At 40.3% G+C, this 25,245-nt stretch overlaps 1 protein-coding gene across 2 annotated transcripts; it reads left to right on the top strand.

The window, feature by feature from the left end:
- The first annotated feature begins 90 nt into the window (after nucleotides 1-90).
- IKBIP (IKBKB interacting protein) lies at nucleotides 91-24,357 on the top strand. Of its 2 annotated transcripts, XM_009004416.5 has the most exons (4): nucleotides 91-185; nucleotides 366-555; nucleotides 10,777-10,894; nucleotides 12,715-14,945. In XM_009004416.5, exons 2-4 carry the CDS (start codon nucleotides 377-379, stop codon nucleotides 13,549-13,551), a joined length of 1,134 nt encoding a protein of 377 aa, XP_009002664.2. In that variant the 5' UTR covers nucleotides 91-185; nucleotides 366-376; the 3' UTR covers nucleotides 13,552-14,945. The 2 variants fall into 2 exon arrangements, with proteins under 2 accessions (XP_009002664.2, XP_035114399.1); XM_035258508.3 differs by lacking the exons at nucleotides 91-185; nucleotides 12,715-14,945 and adding an exon at nucleotides 23,521-24,357 and having other exon boundaries at nucleotides 300-555.
- Nucleotides 24,358-25,245: the final 888 nt, after the last annotated feature.

Raw genomic sequence — 25,245 nt, 5'->3', positions numbered from 1 at the left:
GGGCAGAATTCGGGCCGCGGCGGCGCGCTTGACGTGGCGCGCGCGACCCCGCCCCTCCTCCTCTAGTCCCGTCAGCCTGCGCGCGCCCGGGAGTTTGAATTTCCTCGGATTTGGAGCAATAGCGCGGTGGAAGGCGCTGCGGGGTGAGGTCGCCGCCAATCTCGACTAGGGGAACTAGGGAGCAGGTAGCTGAAAAACTCAGTGAATCAGAATCAAGGAGGATGGCGGGGAAAGAGAAGAGGCTGGGCTCTGGGCGGTGCCAAGTCTATGAGGGGGCGCGGTCACCGCCCAGGATTCCCGCAGAAGCCAAGGCGGCCACGTACTGCTTCCCCGGTGAAGTAGCCGCCCGGGGCTTGTCGTTGTAGGGCCTCCAGACATGTCTGAGGTGAAGAGCCGGAAGAAGTCGGGGCCCAAGGGAGCCCCTGCTGCGGAGCCCGGGAAGCGGAGCGAGGATGGGAAGAGCCCCGAGGCCCCAGGCGGCGGAGGCGGGGGCTGGGCGGATCCCCGGACTGGCCTGAGTCTGCTGTCGCTGGGGACGTGCCTGGGCCTAGCCTGGTAAGTGGACGCGAGGCTCCCCTGGCCGGTATCCTGTGAGCCTGCTGCTGCTTGGGCTCCCACCCGGCTTCGCATCCCGATGGAGGTGATCCAACCCCCCAGACCTAGGCCTTCTGTGCCTCTGTCTCTACCCCAAAGGAAGGAAACAGCCCAGCCTTGTTTTTCCCTTTCGCGCGTTTCTTGTATCTCAATTTCTCCCGTACTGGTAGCATGCCCATATCGCTCAGACGGAGTTGAGGCTATGGTTTGGGAACGAGCCGTTTGTTAAGAACTGCAGATTCGGCCACACTCTCTGAAGTGTCAGATACATGTCAGAAGCTTTCATGTTATAAACCGTTATTTCCTGTCCACTGTGCCCCACTCCGGGACACATCTGCCCCACTCTACTTGCCCCATAAATGCCTAATGGAAATATTTGCAACCTTAAAACAGAACATTATGTTGGGAAACAGATCATTATGTTGGGAGACCGAGGCAGGTGGATCACTGGAGGTCAGGGGTTCGAGACTAGCCTGGTCAACATGATGAAACCCCGTCTCTACCAAAAATACGAATGATTAGCCGGGCGTGGTGGTGGGCCCCTGTAGTCCCGGTTACTCCGGAGGCTGAGGCAGGAGAATCCCTTCAACCCGGGAGGCAGAGGCTGCAGTGAGCCAAGATCGCACCACTGCATTACAGCTTGGGTGACCGAGAGAGACTCCGACTCAGTCTCAAAACACAAACAACAACAAAAAAACAGATCGTTATGATAACAGCAGAGTTTGGAGGAGTCCTCATATGTTGTTCACCGTGCATGCATTATGAATTTAAGGTATTTTACTAAGTTAGTTACAGATTGAACTTCGATATGGTAAAGCTACAAAAACATAGCACTCGTGTTCACTTTAAACAGTTGCAGTTTTTAAACCAGGTAAATGGCGATATATTGGTGTCATTAGGAAAAACGAATATGAGAAATAACCTTACAACCAACTTATGAATTTTATTTTCTGAATTTTTTTGTGGGGGGAGGGAATAGCCCATTTCATTTTAATAAGACTAGCACCTTAATAGAATTTTTCTCCATTTTTCATTTATTTGTAAAGTTATTTAGTAAGACTGTTGTCAGTCTTCCAGAGTGATCGAATTTTAGAAGAGATCCTGGACGTCTAGAACATTTTTTAAGCTAGTACATATGGAATTATACTTTACTGGTGACTCTTCTCAAATTGTGTATTTTTCAGAGTTAAAAGATTTGTTATGACCAAGCTCCGTGGCTCACACCAGTTATCCCAGCACTTTGGGAGGCCAAGGTGGGCGGATCATGAAGTCAGGAGTTCGAGACCAGCCTGGCCAACATAATGAAATCCCATCTCTACTAAAAATACAAAAATTAGCTAGGCATGGTGGCACACACCTGTAATCCCAGCTATTCAGGAGGCTGAGGCAGGAGAATCACTCTGTCCGGGGAGGTAGAGGTTACAGTGAGCTAAGATTGCGCCATTACATTCAGCCTGGGCCACAGAGCCAGACTCTGTCTCAAAAAAAAATTTCTTTTAAATTTTGTTACAATAAAGTAATTAAATGCCCTCTTCAAAAATGACAGAATTGTCAGCTGGCCGTGGCGGCTCATGCCTATAATCCCAGCACTTTGGGACGCCAAGGCAGGCAGATCACCTAAGGTCAGTAGTCGTAGACCAGGCTGGCCAACATAGCAAAAAACCCCGCGTCTACTAAAAATACAAAAAAGCCGGGCATGGTGGCACACTCTTGTAATCACATCTACTTAGGAGGCTGAGGCAGAAGAATCTCTTGAACCCAGGAGGCAGAGCTTGCAGTGAGCCAAAATCATGACACTGTTCTCCAGCCTGCACGATGGAGCAAAACTCCGTCTCAGGAAAAAAAAAAAAAGATAGCATTGTTTATTTTACTAATACGGAATATGTTAATTTTGATCTGAAAGGAATAAATGTACTGAATTTACTGTTTTAAATAAACTGCTCTTATGCCTTAAAAAGGGTAACCTTCTTTAAATAAATTTAAAAAAAAAACAAAAAAAAACCTTTTTGGGCCAGATGTGGTGGCTCACGCCTGTAATCCTAGCACTTTGGGAGGCCGAGGTGGGCTAATCACTTGAGGTCAGGAATTTAAGACCAGCCTGGCCAACATGGTGAAACCCCATCTCTACCAAAAATACAAAAATTAGCTTGACCTGGTGGCGCACACCTGTAATCCCAGCTACTCGGGAGGTTGAGGCAGGAGAATCACTTGAACCCAGGTGGTGGAGGTTGCAGTGAGCCAAGATCTGCCACTGCACTCTAGCCTGGGTGACAGAGCAAGACTTGCCTAAATAAATAAATAACCTTTTTTGTATTGGGAAAGTGAGTTACTATCCTGGTTAGCTTTAATAGAAAACTAAACTTTATGGGAATAAAACATCAGCAATTTGCTGTTAGTGATTCTTTACTGCCTGCAGACAATAAAGACCAAAATGTATTACATTCATTAGGAAGATTTCATTTGCGCTATGTGTTTGCAAAATGATAAAACATTGCTATATCAAAAATAATTTTGGGGGCCAGGCGCAGTGGTTCATGCCTATAATCCCAACACTTTGGGAGACTGAGGCAGGAGAATCACTTGAGGCCAGGAGTTCAAAACCAGCCTGGGAAACATAACCGTGTCTACAAAAAAAATTTCTGACAGCCAAGTGTGGTGGCATTCACGCGCCTGTAGTCCCAGCTACTTGGGAGGCTGAGGTGGAAAGATAGCTTGAGCCTGGGAAGTCGAGGCTGCAGTGACCAATGATTACACCACTGTGCTCCAGCCTGAGAGACAGAGAAAGACCTTATGTCTCTAAAATATATGAATTATATGTATTTTTTATGGGCAGATTCTACTATGATTATTTAAATAGTTGACAGTTGCTTTTGTGAAATCTTTTGCTGCAAAAATTGAAGCATATGTACTTTGGTTACTGTTTATAGCAAAATGTTTATTCATAGTAAATTTGGGAATAAAAATTTATCGCCATAAGACATTTGTAAATATTTTCCAAATAAAAAGCAAGTATTTGACATCTTAAAATACTTAAAAGCTCACTAGAATTTTAACAAAGCCATTGAGATCTTTACCACTAAAACACATAATTCAGCATCTAAAAGTCAGGCCATCAAATCTTATAAAATGTTTTCTGTACTGACACAGCCCTGGTGGTTAAAATACAAGTGCATATGTGTGTCTCTCTGTGTACTCTTAAACACTTATCTATCCTCTCACTCTTCATCTGATTAAGTTGAAGGAAAAAAATCTGAGCCCTTTCACTGACCAAGGAGGATTTCAAGGAATTGCACCATATCATTGTCTTCAGACCATTTTCTATTTGGAAAGAAAAGAGAAATAATACGTAAGAAACTTAAAAGTATGTTGCTTTAATATTTTCTCCCTGCTAAATAAAGGCCTGATAGGCCAGGTGCAGCGGTGCCTGCCACCTGTAATCTGAGCACTTTGGGAGGCCAAGGTGAGCAGATCACTTGAGCTCAGGAGTACAAGACCAGCCTGGGCAATGTGGTGGAACCCTGTCTCTACGAAAAGTACAAAAAAAATAGCATGCCTATAGTCCCAGCTACTTGGGGGGGCTGAGGTGGGAGGATCACTTGAGCCCTGGAGTTTGAGGTCTCGGTGAGCTATGATTGAGCCACTGCACTCAGCCTGGGTGACAAAGTGAGACCCTGTGTCAAGAAAAAAAAAAAAGGCGTGATATATCCTATGGAAAATTTTCAGATAAAAGCATTGAGATTCTGCTTTCAGAAAGTTACAAAGTTGTGAAATTACTAAACAAGACACAAAACCTGTCACACATGCTTATTTAATTACACAGAAATTTAATCAGCTGGAAATTCCATTGTGAAAATTGTGTTTCTCATGTATATTTCAACAGATTTTTTTCATTGCTTTTATAAAAGTTTTTTTTATAGTATCTGTTATGTACAAAAAGTCAAAAGCTCTTTAAACAAGTCATATAACTGGTATTTTTTTTGTTTTCCAATGTAATTTTCTCTATAAATCCTACTGTAAAACCTTGGCTAACTCCATTTCTAGTTCTAGTTTTCTTTCTGTTAGTAGAGTTTTATCTAAAAGACAAACATATACTTTGAATGCCCTGCTTTTAAAAATGGAATATGGTCAAGGTTTTCTTGAAACCTAGGTATTGTTCTAAAAATGAGGCTATAGATGGTATGAAACATAGGGCTAAGTGAATACTGACCCTAATAGTGGCCCTGGAACTTATTTCCTTGCAGAAGGTCTATAACAACAGCTTCCTTTGGTTATTTCCCTCTTTTTCATTAAGCTGAAATACAGCCAGAGGAAATCCTGAATTTATAAGTCCTCATTCAGCTGTTTGCCACCACGTAGCCTTCCTAAAGGAACTATACAGAGGCAACACACACCAATAATTACCACCATGCACTGTAGGGAAATGTAAACCATTCGTTACCACAGGACCCTAGATAGATCTGTATGAGATCTCTATAGACTGCAATGGCTTATTGCAGGATTCTTTTTGTAAGGCCTACACTAAAAGTAGCCTGGGGTCCCTTTCTCCTGTATCTAACTTCCACAAGGCTATATGACATGATATGATATGATATGATAGTGAGAAGAGGCCCAAAAACAAGTTATTTTTTTTTACTGATTTATAAGTGGTGTAATCTATGTAATCTATTCCATCCTTCATTTGCCATAAACACAACCCAGTTTATACTTAGTGTTCCAAGGCGGACAGGCCTGGGGCTTCTATCAAGTGCAAGTGGGCGGGAACCCTGCTCCTTTATACAATCACAGGCATGTAGGAAGGACAGAAGAGTACCTGCACAAAGTAGTGCAAAAGAAAGGTAGCCAGTCTTGTTGGCGGGCGTCTAATCCCAGCTACCTGGGAGGCTGAGGCAGGAGAATCACTTGAACCTGGGAGGCATAGGTTGCAGTGAGCCGAGATCATACCACTGCTCTTCAGCCTGGGCAACAGAGTATGACTCTATCACCAAAAAAAGAAAAGAAAGGGGTCATGGTACTTAAAGGAAATAGCTGATGTACTATGCTCTATTTTTCCAGGAGCTTTTATGAATAGCAATAACTATTTAGTGTTTACAACAACTCAGCCAGGTGTGGTGACTAACACTTATAATCCCAGCACTTTGGCAGGCCAAGGTGAGAGGAACGCTTGACCCCAGGGAGTTTGAGCTGCAGTGAACTATGATTGCGTCACTGTAGACCTCTTCCTCTTCAGCTGCCTTAAAAAAGAAAAAAGAAAACAGCCAGATCTCATTTCTTAAAAAAAATTTTTTTTTTAATTAGCCAGTGGTAGTAGTGTACTTGTGGTCCTAGCTACTCGAGAGATTGAGGTGGGAGAATCACTTGAGCCCAGGAGTTCAAGGCTGCAGGGAGGTATGATCAGGCCACTGCACTCCAGCCTGGGAAACAGAATGAGACCCTATTGAAAAACAAACTATAACCCTACAAAGTATTGACTGGGTGCTATGGCTCACATCTATAATCCCAACACTTTGGGAAGACAAGGCAGGAGGATTACTTGTCCTGGGGTTCAAGACAAGACTGGGCAACATAGGAAGACCCCCATCTCTATAAAAAATTTAAAAAGTAGCCAGGCATTATGACACATGCCTGTATTCCCAGCTACTGAGGAGGCTGAGGTGGGAGGATGGATTGGAGCTGGGAGGCTGCAGTGAGCCGTGATCACACCACTGCACTCCACCCTGGGAAATAGAGCGAGATCTTGTCAAAAAAATAAAATTAGACCTGGCACAGTGGCTCATGCCTGTAATCCCAGCACTTTGGGAGGCCCAGGTGGGCAGATCACGAGGTCAGGAGTTGGAGACCAGCCTGACTAACATGGTAAAATCCCATCTCTACCAAAAATACAAAAATTAGCTGGGCGTGGTGGCACACGCCTATGGCCTCCAGCTACTTGGGAGGTTGAGGCAAGAGAATTGCTTGAACCCTGGAGGCAGAGGTTGCAGTGATCTGAGATCATGCCACTGCACTCTAGCCTGGGTGACAGAGCGAGACTCCAACTCAAAAAAATGAAAACAAATAACAAAATAAGGTATTATTATCCTCACTTCACAGATGACAAAACATCAAAGTTATTTAACTTGCCCAAAGTGGTTATACAGCTTAGTAAATGGCAAAGCTGAAGTATTCCAGTCACCTACCTAACCAGTATGATTCGTGGCCTCCATTTGATATTAATCCCCAAAGAAAGGCCAAGAGCCTAGAAATAGAAATCCCCAAGTCCAGAATTACTTACAGTTCTTTTCTTCCTTCTACTAGAAGGTATACCCTTTAGCAGAACCTAATTGCCTGTTTTTTACCCTCATCTAAATGGCAAGACTGGGAATTGCTCTTCTTAAAATAATGCCTCTGACTGGGTGGGGGACTAGGGGAGGGATACCATTAGAAATACCTAATGTAGATGATGGGTTGATGAGTGCAGTAAACCACCATGGCACATGTATATGTATGTAACAAACCTGCACATTCTGCACATGTACCCCAGAACTTGAAATACAATTAAGAAAAATATATATGCCCCAACTCATAAAAAGGAAATGAAGCACCTTACACACTGACATGAATGCCAGTTTGAAAGCTTAGTTTTTCAGAACTGAAGCAGCCTTCTCAGCATATTTTCTTGACTTTTGAAAATCAGTCATGTAGGCCTGGTGCAATGGCTTACACCTGTAATCACTTGAACCCAGGCGGTGGAGGTTGCAATAAGCCGAGATCACACCACTGCACTCCAGCCTGGGTGGCAGAGTAAGACCCTATCTCAAAAAAAAAAAAAGCCAATCATCTTCTTCATTAATGTTAAATGAAGAATTAATATTTATAAAGTACTTAGAATAGTGTCTGGCACATGTAAGTGAAAAATGAAATCTATTTTAACTCAGCACTGCACAGACCACTTTTCATCACTAGTGCTAAGTCAGCTTTGTACTTTTTTTTTAATATGCACTGTTCATATGTAGCAAGGATGAATTTTTTTTTTTTTTTTTTTTTGAGAGGGAGTCTCTCTCTGTCACCAGATTGGAGTGCAGTGGCACGATCTTGGCTCACTGCAACCTCCAATTCCCAGGTTCAAGCGGTTCTCCTACCTCAGCCTCCCAAGTAGCTGGGATTATAGGCACGTACCACCATGCCCAGCTAATTTCTGTATTTTTTTTTTTTAGTGGGGGGGGTTCACCATGTTGGCCAGGATGGTCTCAATCTCCTGATCTTGTGATCTACCTTCCAGGTTGGTCTTGATCTCCTGACCTTGTGATCTACCTGCCTCCGCCTCCCAAAGTGATGAGATTACAGGCATGAGCTACCATGCCCGGCCGAATTTTTTAATTTTATTTTAGTAAGAGGCTAACCATCCAAAAAAACCTACTAATTATCATCAGAGATGATATTTCCACTAACATGACGCAGGTTTTGTTTAAAGCTTGAATTTGAAAAGTCCTGAGTAAGTTCTTTAATGTATTTTTTGTAGTGAATCAACTTTCATACAAAAGTCTCTTTTATGATAATGATTTCATTCTGAATAAACTTGCTACTCTATAGTATAGATCTATGGTGGGGTATTGAATAATAAAATTAGTCCCTGAAATTAACTGTATTTCTTTTTTTTCTTCCTCTTTTTTTTTGTTGGGGGAGGGCAGGAAGGATCAGGAAGGTGTGGGGAAGGCAACTCTATTTTTTTAGGGTGGTCTCTTTCTTAATAGGGTCTCTATCTGCTGGTCTCAGATATCCTATACTCTGGAAGGAAAAAAAAAAAAAACTCTTAGCCAGAAATGAAACAGCCAATGAAAAAATAATTATGTTCACCCTTCCATCTTTGAGATTTAGGATAATAGTGTTTTCTAATAACCAGAAGCTTTAAAGCTTCCTATTAATTTAAACACAGGAGAAAAGTCGATCTGTGTTAATAATGTAACCTGGGATGCCATATGATAGAAAGTAACCACCATCATCAAAAGAAATTTGTTTCCTCCGATATTGTAAACATTTGTCTAGTTTAGCTTTGGACAGTTTTGTAGCTACAGTTAGCCTAATGATGCCATTTATTAATTCAAAGCGTTACCGCTTTTGGAAGGATGCACAAAGCTCGGATAACTGCACTTAGAAAAGTCTTTCACCTCTCCATTAAGCCTTGGGATCTTTAAATGATTGCCTTTCAGTGGAAATTAATTTCACGAAACATGGTCAATCAGTATGGTTCTAAGTTTGACTGTGCACTTATATTACCTGGGAGGCTGTTGAGCTTCCAACATCCAAGCCACATCTCAAACCAATTAAATTAGAATCTTCGTGAGACTCAGACATCAGATTTGTTAAAGTTGCCAGGCGATTAAAAAATATAGCAAAGCTTTTGAATCACTTGTCTGTGGACTGTGATTTAGGGAGATACTTCTCATAGTTCTGCTGCATTGCTTTTTGAAGACTCAATATGCAAAGAATTTTAACTGTTTTTCTCTGAGCTTGAAGAATTGAGTTAAAGTAGACAAAATGGTATTAGATCCAAGGCAATTCTTTTGTGCTAGCTATTTCAAATCCTGTATAAATAGATGTTGATTTGTTGTTTTAAAGATTGAGGTAGCTTTTTATGCTTCCACCAGTGATGAAGAATAAACTCCAATTTTAGAATGACATCTCAAGTACACCTATACAAGTCATGTCGTTGAGTACAACTAATTGTACAGTTTATACACTTTGCACTGATCGTGATCTATTGCCACTTTGACAATGGCTCTTTTTTATTTTTATACCTCTTTCACACACCCTGCTATTTTGCAACATCTAATTACTATCACTTCTCTCTTCCTCTCCACTGCTTTTCATCAGTGTACTCTTCTTCATTTGTTTTAAAATACTCTTTTATAGATAAGTCTTGTTTCTCCTACATTTCAGCATAAAAACACCTATTTTCTAGATATTACCCAAATATGGCCTTGTGAAAAACAGTAGCGATCAAAGACCTTTTTTTTTTTTTTTTTTTTTACTGATTGACCATGTTTTGTGAAATTAATTTCCACTGAAAGGCAATCATTTAAAGATCCCAAGGCTTAATGGAGAGGTGAAAGACTTTTCTAAATGCAGTTATCCGAGCTTTGTGCATCCTTGCAAAAGTGGTAATGCTTTGAATTCATAAATGAATTTCACCATTATGGCCAGGCTGGTCTTGAACTCTTGACCTCAGGTGATCCACCCACCTCGGCTTCCCAAAGTTCTAGAATTACAGGCATGAGCCACCGCACCGGGCTGAGATCAAAGATCTTACTCTAAATTGTTCACTGTGTCGTCCTCTAAAATATTTCTTGTGCATGCATCTATTACAGATATCACACCATCTTATTCCATGGGCTGTGAACTGTGAAAAACGGCAGTGCTTTACCCATCTTTGCATGAGTTAAACCAGTACCTACCACATAAAAATATGTCAAAATAAACTGATAAAAGCTGTATTTAGGCCGGGCATGTTGACCTACACTTGTAATCCCAGCGCTTTTGGAGGCTGAGGTGGGAGGATCACTTGAGGCCAGGAATTCAAGACCACCTTGGGGCCGGGCACGGTGGCTCATGCCTCTAATCCTAGTACTTTAGGAGGCTGAGGCAGGCGGATCACTTGAGGTCAGAAGTTTAAAACCAGCCAACATAGTGAAAACCCATTTCTACTAAAAATATTTAAAAAACTAGCCAGGCGTGGTGGCAGTCTCCTGTAATCCCAGCTACTTGGGAGACTGCGGAGGAGAGCTGCTTCAACCCAAGAAGCAGAGGTTGCAGTGACCCGATGATCATGCCACTGCACTCCAGCCTAGGCAACAAGAGCAAAACTCCGTCTCAAAAAAAAAAAGCTAAAGACCACCTTGGGCAACATAGCGATATGGTGTCTCTACAAAGAAAAAATAAATTAACCAGCTTTCAGTCCTAGCTACTTGGGAGGTTAGAGTAGGAGGATCACTTGAGCCCAGGAGTTCAAGGCTGCAGGGAGCTATGATGTGACACTGCACTCCAACCTGGGTGACAGAGTGAGACCCTGTCTGTGAAAAAGAAAAAAAAATACAACTACCCATACCAGAATTTATGTTGTTCTTAACAGAAGTAGGTATAATTATCCTTTGAAATTCAGATTTAAATGGATATGAATTGCAGAGTAGTGATTTTTCTTTTCTTTTCCAGGTTTGTATTTCAGCAGTCAGAACAATTTGCAAAGGTGGAAAACCAGTATCAGTTACTGAAATTAGAAGCCAATGAATTCCAAGGACTTCAAAGTAAAATCAGTTTAATTTCGGAAAAGGTAGTTATTAATTGGCTTATCTGGGATGTTTTTCCCATTTTACTTCCCCACTGTCATTTCCTTATCCCAGCTCAAACTTCTTTCTTCCTGCCTTTTAGACTATTACTATTTTAACTCTCACTGATCTTCCTACCTCTTGCCATTCTCCCTCTGATCCATTTTGACTCAGATTGCAATTTGAAGGACAAGGATTTTTTAATATGACAATTTCTAGTGTTGAAAAAGACCAATTTGTTCATATTGGCATGATGTTAATTTTCTACTTATGTGCCAGGTATCTAGAGCATTGAAAATATGGTTGATCATGTCTATGGCATACTATCCTGAATGCACTCGGTCTCATCTGAAAATATGGTTGATCTTTGGACATAAAATTAGAACATGAATAGCACTTATTGGGAAAAGATCTATTTTTTCCCTTATTTTCTACTTTTTAAGGATATATGTATATGCATTTAAGAATGGCTAGCCTAAGCCAGGAGCAGTGGCTCGTGCCTGTAATCCAGTACTGTGGGAAGCCGAGACAGGCGTATCACTTGAGGTCAGGAGTTAAGATACAAGCCTAGCCAACATGCTTACTCTAGTAGTAGTGTGTAGCCTAATTTAGAGAACAAGCAACTGGAAGTAGATATTAAATATTGCTTTTTCTAAAATACTGTCCTTCATCACTGAAGTCTAGGTTGGATCTCCACCTAAATGCTTCCATAGCTCTTCCCCTGTCATAGTGCATAAACATTTGTCTTTCTCATCAATTAAACTAAGCTGCTTAGGGGCAGAAGTGTATCTTGCTCAGTATTATGTCTTCATCATAATGCTGTAAGCACATGATAAATTAATGGTCATTTCTAGGCTTTTCTGTAGTCTCTAAAGCTGTTATCTAAGTGTAGACTAAAAGAGGTCTATGACTTGGCCTTCTGTATTCCAGATACAGATCAGGAGGTGTCAGGGGCTTAGCATAATTTAAAAATACTTAAAACACTACCATTCCATTTGACTTGTCTCACTAAACTGTTTTTTAATTGTTTTTGCCTTTGTATCTGTAAGACCTGATTCTAGTACCTTCTCTGCAAGAGGTTGGTGGAAATTTTTTTTGGGGGGCAGAAGTCCTTCCAGAACTGTAGGATTTAGTAAAGATATAAAATTTTATATAATGTTGCAGTTTCTAAAAAGCCAAATAACAATAAGAATGACATCAAAGTTACCATTGGAGTTAAAAAGAGGAAATTGTGATCTATTTCAGGTCCTTTAACATTATTTTTCTCTTGAATATGCTTCTATAGAAATGCTCAAATACCTAGGATTATATGTTCAGGTGTATTTTTTTTTAACGTAGTGCTGGCCAGGCGTGGTGTAATCCTAGTACTTTAGGAGGCCAAGGCAGGCGGATCACTTGAGGTCAAGGATTCAAGACCAGCCTGGCCAACATGGTGAAACCCCGTCTCTACAAAAAATACAAAAATTAGCCAGGATGGTGGCACGTACCTGTAATCCCCTACTCAGGAGACTGAGGCAGGAGAATCCTTTGAACCTGAGAGGCAGAGGTTGCAGTGAGCTGAGATGGCTTCACTATACTCCAGCCTGGGTGATAGAGCAAGACTCCATCTCAAAAATAAAATATAAAAAAAGACACAGGGCTAACCTTTCTGAAAACTATTAACGTAATAAATGTCTTTGTCAGTATGATTCTGATGTAATTGGACATTTTAGACATCTTCAGAATTTTAACTTGGCATGTGTTATACTCCTGTGTCTTAAAGTGTGTTTCTCTAATATGAAAATTATTAAGAAGCCTTGGAAATTGTTTTGTGTTATAAATGCAGCTTGAGACTACCGAAAGCATCCTGCAGGAAGCTACGTCATCCATGTCTTTGATGACCCAGTTTGAGCAGGAAGTATCCAACCTCCAAGATATCATGCATGACATTCAAAATAATGAAGAGGTGCTTACTCAAAGGATACAAAGCCTAAATGAGAAATTTCAGAATATTACGGATTTCTGGAAGAGAAGCCTAGAAGAAATGAATGCTAATACAGACATTTTCAAATCAGAAGCAAAGCATACACATTCTCAAGTAACTGTCCAAATTAACTCGGCTGAGCAGGAAATAAAATTGCTCACTGAACGGCTAAAAGATTTGGAAGACAGCACACTAAGAAATATTAGAACAGTAAAAAGACAAGAAGAAGAAGATCTCCTGCGAGTAGAGGAGCAGCTAGGCTCTGATACAAAGACAGTTGAAAAGTTAGAAGAGGAACAGCATGCCCTCTTTGCCAGAGATGAAGATCTGACTAATAAACTTTCCGACTATGAACCCAAAGTTGAAGAATGCAAGACACATTTGCCAACAATTGAAAGTGCTATTCACTCAGTTCTCAGAGTCTCTCGGGATCTGATAGGAACAGAAAAGAAAATGGAAGACTTGACTATGCAGATGTTTAATATGGAAGATGATATGCTGAAAGCAGTGTCTGAAATAATGGAGATGCAGAAAATCCTTGAAGGAATTCAGTATGATAATAGCATATTAAAGATGCAAAATGAACTGGATGTTCTAAAAGAAAGAGTTCACGATTTTATAGCATACTCAAGTACAGGAGAAAAGGGAACTTTAAAAGAATATAATCTAGAAAATAAAGGAATTGGTGGTGATTTTTAAATTCATGACATTTATTCTGATGAACCATATCATTATACATGAATTGATTAGTTCCATGATTTTGAGTTATTTTGATATGCCTCATCTTATCCTACATTATTGGAAAATAAACAAGATGTCCACACAAATGGATTATCCACATAATTGAAGCTTATCTTTTTAAGCACTAAAATTTATTTCATTGTAACCATTTTAAATAGAAATAGTTCTTTACAAATATTTCTCTACTTTTAAAACAAGATACTTATTATTTTTAATGTTTTTTAAAGAATTAGTGGACATCATTATTAATTTTGCCTATTATATTGGACCCATATATATTGATGTCTCCAGGGGGCTAATGGGGAGCATTTACTGCTTCACTAAATGGCCCCAATTTGCCGTTTTTCAAACCTATGTCTCATACCTTTTCTACCACCTTATCTTGCTGTCAGGTTAGTTGGTAATCTGCCTGCCTCAGCCAGTTCTTCACTTTCTTATGTAATTCACTACAGGTTAAGAATCCGGACAACCAAGTTCATAGGAGTTTTGTGTAAAATAAAAGATAACATGCCTGAGGGAGAGCCTGGTGCCTTTGCTATGAATTAATATGCACTTTCTGAAACTATGAAGCCTGGGAAACATTTTAGTTTTTGTTAAGGTTCTAAACTGTGTTACACATACTTCTAAGACTTTTAAAATCAGAGTAAGTATGTTCTTACATAAGGTCTTTCTTATGAATTATGTGTATATAAATCTTTGAAATATCTTTATATACCTGGGTTTTAAGTTCTAACTGTGTTAGACATGAGTTGCTAGATCCATGATCTCTAGATAATCTACTTAAAATAAAAATAAATAAGCCTGTGGCCTGTTTTAAGGAGGGAAAAGTAACTTAACTGTTAGAATTAGATACACTAATAACTATGGTAGTTAAAAGCAAGTCATTTTAAAGATTTCCCAAAACACACCACTAAATTTGTTTACAAATTGATTCTATCTTATTTGAAATTATATAATGTAGCCAACTGCATATGAAAGTTTGTTCTTTTTTGTTTTTGTCAATAACCTTACCAGTTTTGTAATGCAGTTTCAATGAAATTAAACACACAAAGAACTTGAAAGCAGTCAGTTACAAAAAGGTAGTTGTGGTCAAGTAGTTTTAATATGTAAATATGCAAGTTTTTGGAGAACCTCCAAACTCGGTCTGCATTGGAGTTAGGAGGGCCGGTGGTAGACAGTCGCGAGTCATAAAAATAAGCCTGAAGAGTTATATTATTAAGGGGCACAGCATTAATTTTTGCGGTCTTAACATTATACTTACTGACTTCTGAATGTCTCTTATTTGTGTGCACTGACAAAACTCTTATGTGTTTACTTTTATTTTCATACTAATAAAACAGATGGTAAAGTTAGCTGGAACTTTGTTGTTTTAACCTCCAACCTGTCAAGGCAGATGTGACCTCTTACACTCTTCATGTTTAAATATTTTTTCTCACCTATCACCACATTTAATGAACTTACATATTTAAAATTATGAACTTATATATACCCTGGTAATGGTTACTGAAAGTAAATGGAAACAGGGTGGCCCACTGCTCTATAATGGCACAAGGGAAAGAAAAACTGCACTTTTATAAATACAACATGAGAAAACTATTAAAGTATATATGTGTGTGTGTGTGTATAGATATAGATATATACTGTATTTAGGAAGAGGTTTTCCTATTAAGAAATTTTTATGGCAGGGCACGGTGGCTCATGCCTGTAATTCCAGCACTTTGGGAGGCCGAGGCGGGTGGATCACGAGGTCAAGAGATCGAGACCATCCTGGTCAACATGGTGAAACTCTGCCTCTACTAAAAATACAAAAAATTAGCTGGGCATGGCATGTGCCTGTAATCCCAGCTACTCAGGAAGCTGAGGCAGAAGAATTGCCTGAACCCAGGAGGCGGAGGTTGCGGTGAGCTGAGATTGCACCACTGCACTCCAGCCTGGGCAACAAGAACGAAACTCTGACTCAAAAAAAAAAAAATTTTTTTTATTAGAGAGATTCAGATGTACTTAATTTGTCTTTCACTGTTTCTTCCATTCATTTATTTAACCAGTGCTTAAAATTTCAGAAAACTTTCCTGTGTATCAAATATTAAATTACATTGTTAGTCTTTTCTTTAGGGAAAATTATCAATATCCTAAAACACATTTTTGTATCTTTGTAACTGATAATAAATTTTATATCAATTTCTTATAAAGTGGCCAGGCACAGTGCCTCATACCTATAATCTCGACATTTTTGGAGACTGAGGCAAAATGGCTTGACCCCAGGAGTTTGAGACAGCCTGGGTAACACAGTAAGACCTCATCTCTATGAAAAAAAAAATGTGTAAGGAGGATTGGGGCCAGGCACAATGGCTTACTCCTGTAATTCCAATACTTTGGGAAGCTGAGGTAGGAGGATCGCTTGAGCTCAGGAGTTCAAGACCAGCCTGGACAACATGGCAAGACCTCATGTCTACTAAAAGTCAGAAAAAAGCACATGCCTATAGTTCTAGCTATGAAGGAGGCTGAGCCCAGGTGTTCAAGGTTGCAGTGACCTGCACGACTGTGTTCCAGCATGGGTAACAGAGCAAGACCCTATCTCAAAAGCGTAAGAGTACTGGATTGACTGGGCATGGTTGCTCACACCTGTAATCCTAGCACTTTGGGAGGCCAAGGTGGACAGATCACCTGAGGTCAGGAGTTCAAGAGCAGCCTGACCAATATTGTGAAACCCCATCTCTGCTAAAAATACAAAAATTAGCTGGGCATGGTGGTGGGCACCTGTAATCCCAGCTACTTGGGAGGCTGAGGCAGGAGAATTGCTTGAACCAGGAAGGCCTCCGCCTTGCAGTGAGCGGAAATCACCCCATTGCACTACAACCTTGGCAGCGAGTAAAACTCCATCTCAAAACAAAAAAGAGTACTGGATCAAGAGTACTGGATCCATTTTTTTTTTTTTGAGACGGAGTTTCGCTCCTGTTACCCAGGCTGCAGTGCAATGGCACAATCTCAGCTCACTGCAACCTCCGCCTCCTGGGTTCAAGCAATTCTCCTGCCTCAGCCTCCCGAGTAGCTGGGACTACAGGCACACGCCACCATGCCCAGCTAATTTTTGTATTTTTTGTAGAGACAGGGTTTCACCATGTTGACCAGGATGGTCTCAATCTCTTGACCTTGTGATCCACCCGCCTCAGCCTCCCAAAGTGCTGGGATTATAGGCGTGAGCCACCGTGCCCGGCCGGGATCAATTTTTTTAATGTAACATTAATAAATCACTTTTACAATACAAGCATCTGTTTTTAAACTTTTGAACATGCAATTTTAAAATATAGTAATATTGCCTTAAATTTTGCTTAATGATTGGAAACTATTAACTAAGTGTATTTTACAACTAAAAATGTTGATTTATTAGCCTGTATTGCTTCATTGAAAAACCCATAAGATGCAAAATTAGTATTACAATTTTTTTTTTTTTTTTTTGAGATGAAGTCTTGCTCTGTTACCCAGGCTGGAGTGCAATAACATGATCTCAGCTCACTGCAACCTCTGCCTCCCAGGTTCAAGCAATTGTCCTGCCTCAGCCTCCCAAGTAATTGGGATTACAGGCACACACTGCCACGACCAGCTAATTTTTTGGTATTTTAGTAGAGACGGGGTTTCATTTCATTGTGTTGCCCAGGCTGGTCTCAAACTCCTGAGCTCAGGCAATCCACCCGCCTCTGTCTCCCAAAGTGCTGGGATTATAGGCGTGAGCCATCTCACCAGCCAGTAGTACTGTTTTTTTTTTATCTCAACCTAATTGTAGACCTTTGTATGAATTTATAATTCTGCTCAAACTTTGATATGATATCATTACACAATAATGATGCTGAAAATTTACCAAACTCAGTAAGAAAAAAACCCCATTCCTTATAGACTTATTTCATATTTGCACAGTTGACAAAAGCTCTGCAAATTTTCCTAGCATCTGGTCATTTCAATTTATAAGCTACTGATTAATTAATTTTGAGACAGGATCTCACTCTGTCACCCAAGCTGGAGTGTGGTGGTGCGATCACAGTTCACTGCAACTTCAGCGTCCTAGGCCCAAGTGATCCTCCCATCTCAGCTCCTCAGATTGCTGGGACTACAGGTGCACACCACCATGCCCAGCTAATTTTATATTTTTGTAGAAATGGAGTCTCATTATGTTGCCCAAGCTGGTCTCAAACTCCTGGGCTGAAGCAGTTCTCCCACCTCGACCTCCCAAAGTGCTGGGATTAGAGGCATAAGCCACCACACCCAGTCTATAAACTATTAATTTAATACAAATCAAAATATTCCACCCAGCTTTACACAGCAGGAGAGGAGAAAACTAACATTTTAGCACCTGTTAAAATGATATACCTACATGTATGTCAAGCATTTCTAGGAAATTTACATTCGTCATCTTTTTTTTTTTTTTCTAAGTTGGAGCCGAGCTCTGTCACCCAGGCTGGAGTGCAACAGTATGAACTTCAGCTCACTGCAACCTCTGCCTCCCAGGTTCAAGCAATTCTCCTGACTCAGCCTCTCAAGTAGCTAGGATTACAGGCGCCCGCCACCAGGCCTGGCTAATTTTTGTATTTTTAGTAGAGATGGAGTTTCACCATACTAGCCAGACTGGTCTCTTGGCCAGGCTGGTCTCGAACCCTTGACCTCGTGATTTGCCTGCCTTGGACTCCCAAAGTGCTGGTATTACACACATGAGCCACCTAGCCCAGCCCATCATCATCATTTTAACAGCTCTATATGTTTATTACCTACATTGTGCCAGTCATTATCACCAATTCTTACTACACCTTTGCTAGCTGTTAGACCCATTTACAAATAAGGAAATGGAGACTTAAGAATATTAGGGACCTTGCAGTCACACTGTAGACCTAGGTCTGTTCAATTCCAGAGGCCAAGGACCTCTCACTACACCATGGGGCCCACTACTATTCAACCAGGGAAGAAAAATCACAACGAATCTGCTGTTAGTAAAACTATCTTGTTAACTCAAAAGAAATAATTCAGTCAAATGTGTTCTCTACCATGTTGCCATTAAACTAGACTCTTAAGTCCCTCAAAAGCTATAGCTGTGCTCTAAAATTGTTTGGCCCTTGAGCATAAGAAGGAATCAACAGGCCAGGCACGGTGGTTCACGTCTGTAATCGCAACACTTCGGGAGGCTGAGGCAGGCAGATCACCTGAGGTCGGGAGTTTGAGACCAGCCTGACCAACATGGAGAAACCCTGTCTCTACTAAAAATACAAAATTAACCAGGCATGGTGGCGCATACCTGTAATCCCAGCTACTTGGGAGGCTAAGACAGGTCGCTTGAACCCAGGAGGCAGAGGCTGCCGTGAGCCGAGATCGCGTCATTGCACCACAACCTGGGAAATGAGTGAAACTCTATGTCAAAAAAAAGGAATCAATAAATGAATAAATGTTGAAGAAGAGGAGAAAGCAATGCTAAAGAGTCCTAAGCTGGACTCCTCTAATCTATTCATAGGTTTTGCCACTGCATGTTCTGGGCACTTTATTTTAGGGCTTAGTTTTAAATAGTAAAGGGTCTCATTATTATATACCAATAATCTCTAAGATCCCTTCTGGCTTTAAGTGGTTTTGTTTACTTATTTACTCTTTTCTTAAATATTAAAAAAACAGTAGAGATGAGGGGGGGTCTCTCTATGTTGCCCAGGCTGGTCTCAAACTCCTGACCCCAACAGATCCTCCTTCCTTGGCCTCCCAAAGTGCTGGGATAACAGGTGTGAGCCACTGTGCCTGATCCAAATGGTTTTAAATTATACAGATCAATAAAATTTCCAGGTCCTTTAATAGAATTTAAAGATCCTGGCCGGGTGCAGTGGCTGAAGCATGTAATTGCAACACTTTGGGAGGCCAAGATAGATGGATCATGAGGTCAGGACCGTCCTGGCCAGCATAGTGAAACTCCGTCTCTACTGAAAATACAAAAATTAGATGGGTATGGTGGCAGCCGCCTGTAACCCCAGCTACTCAGGAGGCTGAGGCAGGAAAATCACTTGAACTCGGGAGGCAGAGGTTACAGTGAGCCGACATACCACCACTGCACTCCAGCCTGGCCACTGAGTGAGAGACTTTGTCTCAAAAAAAAAAAAAAAAAAAAAAAAAAACTCCTCTAACAAGTTTTTGGAAAGAAGATTGGAACCAGAAATCAGTCTTGAACCATGTTGCTGCGCTTGTAGATCCAGACAATACTTAACATTACAGGGCAGCATCTAAGCCTAGTACCTTGAATACACTATAGAATTTAATAAATATTCAGGCCAGGTGCGGTGGCTCATGCCTGTAATCCCAGCACTTTGGGAGGTTGAGGTGGGTGGATCACTTGGGGTCAGGGGTTCACAACATGGTGAAACCCGGTTTCTACTAAAAAAAAGAAAAGAAAAATTAGCTGGGTGTGGTGATGCATGTTTGTAACCCCAGCTACTTGGGAGGCTGAGACCAGAGAATTGCTTGAACTCAGGCAACAGAGGTTGCAGTGAGCCAACATTGCACCACTGCACTCCAGCCTATGCAATAGAGCAAGACTCCATCTCAAAAAATAATAATACTAAAATAAATATTCAAATCACTTATGGACCTTTTTTTTTTTGGTCTGAGAAAGAGTCTGGTTCTTTCACCCATACTGGAGTGGCATGATCTCAGCTCACTGCATCCTCTGCCTCCCAGGCTCAAGTTACCCTCTCATCTTAGCCTGGCTATTTTTGTATATTTTGTAGAGACAGGGTTTTACCACACTGTCAAAGCTGGTCTTGAACTCCTGAGCTCAAGTGATCCACGCACCTCACCTCACAAAGTGCTGGAATTACAGGCGTGAGCCACCATCCCCAGCCTTCACTAATGTGCTCTTTTCAGCTACTGATAGCCTCTTAACTCATCTATCCATCCTAGGCAAATAGGTTAACCAAACCTATTAGCCAGGTGTGGTGGCGCATGCCTATAGTCGCAGCTACTCAGGAGACTGAGGTAGGAGAATTGCTTGGAGGCGGAGGTTGCAGTGAGCTGAGATCGCACCACTGCACTCTAGCCTAGTGACAGAGCTAGACTGCGTCTCAAAAAAAGAAAAATAGACTAATGGAACAGAATAAAGAGCCCAGAAATACATCTGCAAGTATATGTTCAAATGATTCTCAACTAAGGTGCCAAAAACACACAATGGGGAAAGGACATCCCTTTAATAATTCTGTTGAGAATACTGGATATCCTATGCAGAAGAATGAAACTGGACTCTTATGCCATACCATATACAAAAATCAGTTCAAAATGAGTTAAAGACTTATATGTAGTACCAGAAAATGAAAACTACTAGAAGAAAACATGAGGAAAAAGCTTCCTGAAATTAGTCTTGGCAAAGATTTTTTTGGATAGAATCCCAAAAGCACAAGCAACAAAAGCAAAAATAGGTAAATAGGAATGCATCAAACTAAAAATCTTCTGTACAGAAAAGGAAACAATCAACAGAGTGAAAAGACAACTTATAGAATGGGAGAAAATACTCATGAACCATAAATATGAGAATGGCTTAATATACAAAATATATAAGGAACTCAAGCAACTCAATACGAAGAAAACAAATAACCCAATTAAACAATAGGCTATGGACATGAATAGACATTTCTCAAAAGAAGACATAGTAATAGCCAACAGGTATATGAAAAAATGCTCGACATCACTAATTATCAGGGAAAGGAAAAATTAAAACACAATGAGATATCAATTCACACCTATTAGAATATATACTATAAAAAAGCCAAAAGATAACAAGTGTTGGTGAGAATGTGGAGAAAAGGGAACCATTGTACACTGTGGGTGGCAATGTATAGCTATAATGGAGAACAGTATGGAGGTTTCTAAAAAAAAAAAGTCAGGAAGAATAATCACATGATCCAGCAATCCCACTTCTGGATATATATCCAAAAGAAATGAATCAATATGTCAAGGAGTTATCTGTACTCCCACATTCATTGCAGCATTAGTCCCAGTAGCCAAGCTATGTAGAATCATTCTAAGTGTCAATCAGCAGATGAATGGATAAGTAACACAGGCACACACAATAGAATGCTGTTCTGCCTTTAAAAAGAGGGAAATCTTGTTATTTGTGACTACATGGATAAACCTAAAGGATATTATGCTAAGTGAAATGAACCAGGCACAGAAAGACAAATACTACATGATCTCAATTTTGCATGCAATCTGAAAGAGTCAGACTTATAGAAGTACAGAGTAGAATGGTGGTTACAAGGGACTGGAGGGGACAGTTAGGGCAATAGAGAGATGTTGATCAAAGAATGCAAAGTTTCAGTTCAACAGGATGAATAGGTCAGGCGCAGTGGCTCACACTTGTAACCCCAGCACTTTGGGAGGCCCAGGCAGGCAGATTACAAGGTCAGGAGTTCAAGACCAGCCTGGTCAACATAGTGAAACCCTGTCTCTACTAACAATACAAAAATTAGCCAGGCATGGTGGCATGTGCTTGTAGTCCCAACTACTCCAGAGGCTGAGGTGGGAGAATCGCTTGAACCCAGGAGGCAGAGGTTTCAGTGAGCTGAGACTGCACTATTGCACTCCAGCCTGGGTGACAGAGTGAGACTCCATCTCAAAAAACAAAAAAAAAAGAGAGAATGAATAAGTTCTGGAGAGCTATTGTATAGCATGATGACTATAGATAATAATGCTATATACTGGAAAATTGCTAAGAGACCGGGTGCAATGGCTCACACCTGATAATCTTAGCACTTTGGGAGGCCAAGACTGGTGAATCACATGAGATCAAGAGCTTCAGACCACCCTGGCCAACATGGTGAAAACCTGTATCCACTAAAACTACAAAAATTAGCCAGGTGTGGTGGTGCACGAATGTGATACCATGTATTCAGGAGACTGCGGCAGGAGAATCACTTGAACCCAGGAGGTAGAGGTTGCAGTCAGCCGACATGGGGCCATTACATTCCAGCCTGGGTGACAAAGTGAGTGAGACTTCCATCTCCAAAAAAAAAAAAAAGAGAAAGAATTTCTAGGAGAGTAGATCTTAAATATTCTTACTACAAAAAATATAATATGTGAGGTGATGAATATGTTCATTAGCTTGATTTAATCATTTCACAATATGTGTGTATATATGTATATCAAAACATTACATTGTACACAATAAATATATACATTTTAATTTGTCAATTATACCTTATTAAAGCTGAAATAAGAAGTTTTGTTACCTTGTCTCACCCCGCAAAGCTCCATTGGAAGAAACTTTTTTTCCTCTTCTCCAGCAACTGAAAAAACACATCACTGGTCTCATGTAGCTCATTTTATTACTGTACAGAGGACCAATTGTGAAAATAATATAACATAAATAATGTTAATTTCCAGTAACATTTCACAACATTTTCTCAAATGTTTTCCTTCTGATTCATTAGTAATTCACTTACATTGTTCTAAAGTCTCTTACTTTTGAAGCCATCTTTTACCATATGCTTTCCAGAAGAACTGTAAAATTGTAATTAAAAAGTAACATAAGGCAGGGCATGGTGGTTCACGCCTGTAAACCCAGATGTGGATTTGGGAGGCTGAGGCATGCAGATCACCAGAGGTCAGGAGTTTGAGACCAGTCTGTCCAAGATGGTGAAGCCCTGTCACTATTAAAAATACAAAAAAAAAAAAAAAATTAGCTGGGCATGGTGGTGCACACCTGTAGTACCAGCTACTCAGGAGAATACCTTCTGAGGCAGGAGAATCACTGGAACTCGGGAGGTGGAGGTTGCAGTGAGCTGAGGTCATGCTACTGCACTCCATCCTGGGTGACAGAGCAAACCTTCATCTCAAAAAAAAAGCCACAAAATTTAAGAAGAAATTTAAATGCTAAGCTTCTAATACATTTAATCATTGTGATATTGTATTTTCTTATAGTGGCAGAAATCTGAAGCTATCATGGAACAACTGAAGTCTTTTCAAATAATTGCTCATCTAAAGCATCTACAGGAAGAAATTAATGAGGTAAAAATTTGGTTCAACGGGATAACTGAAAAACAGGATATACTGAACAACAATCTGACAATGCTTTCTCAAGACATTGCAAAAGTAGAACAAAGTACAACTTCCATGGCAAAAGATGTTGGTCTCAAGATTACAACTGTAAAAACAGATATGCGACGGATTTCAGGTTTAGTAACTGATGTAATATCATTGACAGATTCTGTGCAAGAACTAGAAACTAAAATAGAAAAAGTAGAAACAAGTACAGTAAAAAATATTGGTGATCTTCTTTCAAGTAGTATTGATCGAACAGCAACGCTCCGAAAGGTAGCATCTGAAAATTCACAAAGAATTAACTCTGTTAAGCAGACACTAACTGAGCTAAAGAGTGACTTCGACAAACATACAGATAGATTTCTAAGCTTAGAAAGTGACAGAGCCAAAGTTCTGAAGACAGTGACTTTTGCAAATGATCTAAAACCAAAGGTATATAATCTAAAGAAGGACTTTGCTCGTTTAGAACCATTAGTTAATGATTTAACACTACGCATTGGGAGATTGGTTACTGACTTACTACAAAGAGGGAAAGAAATTGCTTTCTTAAATGAAAAAATATCTAATTTAACAATAGTCCAAGCTGAGATTAAGGATATTAAAGATGAAATTGCACACATTTCAGATATGAATTAGTTCGACATTATGGTTTGATGGTTCCCATGGAAAAAAGAAAAAAATAATAAAAATAAAAAAGAATTAGTTTGACATTATTGAGATTAGACTAAGGTAATTTTTTTAATGGGACCTCTCTTGTTATGAGAAGACTGGTAATCATAAATAATGATATTTTGGAGTAAAAGTCATTTTGTATTTAATCCTATTTTGTACAGCAAAAATAAAATTTTTAAACAGGTTGATTTTCCAAAATAAATATGCTAAAACCTATTTTTGCAAATTTATATAGCAAGAACTTTATCCATCCTTCTGACATGCATATTGTTATACACAGACACACATACACATGAGGAGAGGCAGAATCTGCTGATAGCACTGGGAAATCTCAAAGGGGCAGAATCTGAATCCCCTCCCCTAGGTAGCCCAGCCTGTGTGGTTGGGGACCTAACTGAAGAACTACCCCTCAGGGGACAGGGCTGCAACATTCATTATCCAATTAGAGGAAGAGAAACTAAAAAGGTCACAGCCCGCGAGCTGCAGGGAAATAAAAAGTACATCTTTCTGGGTCTTTCATGGCTTTAGGAAACAGGGAAAGGAACAATAGTGTCTTGGTCTGTTTGGCCTGTTACTTAACAGAATATAGCAAGAAATTTAGATAGCCTATAAATAACAAATTTATTTCTCACTATTCTAGAGGTTGGAAAGTCTGAGATCAGGGCGCTGGAAGATTTGGTGTCTGCTGTGGGCCCACCTCCCGGTTCATAGATAGCACTTTCTAGCTGTGTTCTCACATAGTAGAAAGGGCAAGCAGCTCTCTGGGGCCTCTTTTATAGGGGCGCTAATCCTGTTCATGAAGACTCCTACTTTATGACCTAATCACCTCCCAAATGTCTCACCTTGGATTTCAACCTATGAATTTTGGGGAGACACATTCAGGTCATAGCAAGTAGGTTACTTAAAAGGGGTTGGAAAGTGGCTTCTAGAGCA

Source organism: Callithrix jacchus, chromosome 9 (assembly GCF_049354715.1).
Source record: "Callithrix jacchus isolate 240 chromosome 9, calJac240_pri, whole genome shotgun sequence".
Taxonomy (NCBI): domain Eukaryota; kingdom Metazoa; phylum Chordata; class Mammalia; order Primates; family Cebidae; genus Callithrix; species Callithrix jacchus.
The sequence above is the reverse complement of the archived record's forward strand: the minus strand, read 5'-3'. Positions and strand labels throughout refer to the sequence as shown.